The sequence below is a fragment of the Gracilinanus agilis genome, chromosome 2 (assembly GCF_016433145.1).
Source record: "Gracilinanus agilis isolate LMUSP501 chromosome 2, AgileGrace, whole genome shotgun sequence".
In the NCBI taxonomy this organism is placed as follows: domain Eukaryota; kingdom Metazoa; phylum Chordata; class Mammalia; order Didelphimorphia; family Didelphidae; genus Gracilinanus; species Gracilinanus agilis.
This window is the reverse complement of record NC_058131.1, coordinates 592,953,125-592,957,153: the sequence shown is the minus strand read 5'-3', so window position 1 is coordinate 592,957,153 and position 4,029 is coordinate 592,953,125. Positions and strand designations below refer to the sequence as shown.

General features: G+C 35.9%; 1 protein-coding gene across 1 annotated transcript in view; it reads right to left on the bottom strand.

The window, feature by feature from the left end:
* The window catches only part of LOC123234203 (elongation factor 2-like), a 175,947-nt gene extending 172,541 nt beyond the window's left edge, over positions 1-3,406 (bottom strand). The window contains 1 exon segment of the mRNA XM_044660135.1: positions 3,324-3,406. Within this exon segment, the coding sequence (XP_044516070.1) occupies positions 3,324-3,406 (83 nt within the window).
* Positions 3,407-4,029: the final 623 nt, after the last annotated feature.

The following is a 4,029-nucleotide window of genomic DNA, read 5'->3' as shown; positions in this document are numbered from 1 at the left end:
CTTTCTTTCTTTCTTTCTTTCTTTCTTTCTTTCTTTCTTTCTTTCTTTCTTTCTTTCTTTCTTTCTTTCTTTCTTTCTTTCTTTCTTTCTTTCTTTCCCACTTCTCCTCTCATCTCACAGAGAGCTGGTAATATGATATAGATTGTAAATGTGTTATCATGTAGTACATATTTCCATGTTCATCATCTTGATTTTCTTTTAAAAATCACTTCCATATCCTGGCCTGGGAACATCAGAGGCTCACTCATGTGAGGGTTCTAAGTCCCTTAGAGGCATTAGGCTTATAAAACATGAAAATAGAACATATTTATTAAACATAATTTTTAAAATGCACCTGCCTTCTAGTCACTTTGAAAAAAGCATGAGTTATAGTTTCCCATCCAGAGATCTCAGTTCCCTTTCTCCCAAGATATTTAGCTACTGTCTCCTGATTCAAATCCTTAGAAACATTTTAAAAATGTGAGTAGATGTGTATGTCTGGATACAAGCTGTAAGTTGTGCTTCCCTGTCAGTTCCTTCTCTCTGGAGGTCTTGCATATGTATCCAGTGGCTGGATACAGTGTCCTCCCTCTCCCAGGGTCCCTATCTCTCAGCCAAGGTATTGAATTTGTACCAGAGTCTTGTACATTTTCAATCACTGAGGCTGATCTGGCTCTAGAACGTCAGGGTGTTTTCTAGAAGTTTCTTTCTACTTTGCATTCCCTTTTCTCTACACAGGGTCTTCTAATCCAGAAGGTCTTCATTTTCCTTTCAGCTACTATCATCCAGCAACCTTTTGAGTGTGTGTGTGTGTGTGTGTGTGTGTGTGTGTGTGTGTGTTTATGTGTATGTGCATGTGTGTGTTTGCCAATACCTTCTGCATTACACAGGAGCAACAACAAATGCTGTCTTCTCTGAACACTTAGAATCACAAAATTTGAGAGCTAGAAGGGAACTCAGTGGCTGTCTAGTCTAACTCATACATGAAAGATATGCTCATAAGATCATATTCAAAGAATCAAAAGTTAGTAGAAGAATAATATAGAATTTGAGTCATTATGACCCACTATCCTAAAACAGTTTAGGGACTTTGGGGCTCTGTGTTTGAATAACTTACAAGGGTTCTTGCAGTAAGAGCCATTGATTTGTACCTAGCTAAGTTTCACGCAAAGATATTTTCCCTCCACTTTTATTGTTGCTCTTGACCAGTACTATGAATAATGATATGATATGAGGGAGTTGATTTTAAATTTGCCAATATTCTTTCTTTATGTAAATTAATAAAGAATCCCAACCTGCCACACCCAGTGGAAAGTATATAACAGGTAGGGCACATCTTGCCTTCTATAAATAGTTATTTTCCCCCCTAGAACTTATTTGAAATATATGTGCATTAGATTGAATTTCTCCATCATTGGATCAAATAATATATATTAAATTTTTTAGTACTCACATTTACTCTCTTCCAAGGAAATTGGGAAAGAATAATTAGGCCAAAGGATGGAGGAAGTCTTTCAGACCCTGCAGTGACTTTGCAGGGAAGGAACAATAAGCTCTGGATCCATCTTAAGCTATATACATCATGAAGGAATTTTTGGAGAAAAATGAGGAAAATACAATTCCTTTTAATTGAATAGCTTCTTCTTTACAGGATTGTGAATTCTCTAAGGATAGGTGATTCCATAAGTCTAATAGAGATACTGTTTTCAAGGTAAAGATATGTGATTGATCATTGGGTCCTTTTAGGAGACATGACCTACTAGCCAGGCATACTAAGCTCTGATGCTAAGAAAATTGCATTTCTAGCAATGTTTTATCTTGATAATTATTCCTAATCTTGTCTTAAATCCATATATAGAATTTTTAAAGAGGTTATTATAGACTTGATGAATTTACATAGGAGTAAATGGTAGTTTAGCAAGATTAAGCAATTTGTTAATGTCATTCACCAGATTTTTCTGGAACTAACCCCAAAGTAAGATTCAATTTAAACTTTAATGTACTTTAGATATGCCTGATGTTCTTGAAGCACCATCTCTAACATGCACTCGAATACACATGTACACATATACTAAGAGTGTTTGTGGGCCTCACAAAAAATATAGAAGAAAGAAAAAAATTTCTTTAAACATTTTGCTTTCTCTAGAATAGTATTTTGTTACTGTTTACTGGTCCCTGGTGTTACTAATTATCAATGTGTTGTTTGTCCTTTGCATACAACTCACATTTTTACCCACTTTCTTTAGACCAAAACTTTAATTCATTTTTATCTTTTGTCTTGGTATAAAGTAAATTACGATGCAAAGATATAATGATATTTAAAGAATTAATTTGCTATTGAATTTTAGCTTTAGCTCATCCCTTCAGAAGTATGCTGGGGGGTTCCCTAAAGTACAGATTAACCCAGTTTCCTTGGCTAGCTAGAGGCTTCTTCGAGCTATGCTTACAGGTAATATTTTCTTTCAGTCAAGAATAATGAGCTTATTTTTATTTTTTACATGTTACTAGTATATTGTTCTATAAATTTGGGTTTATCGTTTTGCCTCAATAACTTTATTTAGAAATTTTAAATTACAGCATTTTCTTTCTACCCACTCTTGTTTTAATAGATTATAAATAATAACCAGCTGATAGTCAAAGTTTGAGGTATTGGGGACAAAATAATGTACTGACTTTATCAATTTAGTGCAGTCATTTATGTTAACTAGATCAAGGAATAAGTCAAGACAAAAGCACTTATTAAAACTTACTATTTCTAGACTCTGTGCTAAGTGATGGCAATCCAAATATAAGCAGAAAACAAAATAGCCACATTTTAATGGAAGGCAACACAGAAAAAGTGACCTGTATGTGATGTTAATGGGAACTTATGCTTGCTGGGTCTTGGTGGAAAATTTTTTTTCTTTCCTCTATAGAAATCTAAGTTCCCATCTTCAAATTATCTTGTGTTTTTTTAATTGTTCACATATTTTACCAGTAGAATGTAAGTTTCCCTCTATTTTTGTCTTTACTGGTCATTTAACACTGTGTCTTTCACATAAAAGAGGAAAGCAACCTGTGATTTAATTGATTTAGAAATCTTTTTGACAATGCAGATTGTTTCTGAAATGCATAGACTTAGAGAGTTGACTAAAAGCATGAAAAATTCATTGATTGGCCTAGAGTGACAAAGCCAGTGTGAGTCAGAAGTACAACCTGAACCTACATCTTCCTGGCTATCTATTCTTTAGAGCAGGGGTCTGCAACGTATGGCTCTCCAGCCATATCTGGCTCCACCTCCCAACCTACCAGTCCGGGCAGAGCCCCAGGATGTGCCCCTTCAGCCCCGCCACATATTCCAGGACCTTCCGCCTCCATCCTCCTCCTTCCACACGGGTTTCTGGCTCTCACGGCCAAAAAGGTTGCTGACCCCTGCTACATACAGCATGTTGACTCTCCTGAACTTAATGAATGGTTGTTGTTCATCAAAGAATGGAAGGTGGTGAGAATTTATCAAATGTCAACTATGTGCCAGACATTGTGCTAAGTGTTTTACAAATAAATACTTGATCTTATAGAACATAATACACATAATTCAAAATAGGAGAAGCCTCCTTAGTCCCCTTTGTTTAATGAATCCTTTTTTCAGTTTCTAGGTATATTTTATTTGAAGAGCCATAAGGAGAGCAAATTCTGGTGGATAAGAGAAATTGTAGTACACAGAAACATCTGACCATGCTGTGAAAGGAGGAGGATCTCCTAAAGAATCTATTCCCTTGCCCTGAATTGGGATGAGCAGGAAAAGGCAACAAAAGAATCCTGAAAGCAAAAGGCAATAAAAGAATCCTGGAAGCTGCTACTTGTGGAGACCATGAGATGAGGCTCAGGGAAAATGACCACTACAGAGAGGATGTGAATCTCTTCTTCCTTCTACCAGTTACCAGTGTGCCACATACTCCCATACAGATGTTGCTAACCTAGCTATTTTTCTTTGCTTTTCATTAAGGAGGGTCAGATCCCCTTTTAGATACTGTTTAATCATTTCAGTTATGTATAATTTTTTGTGACTAC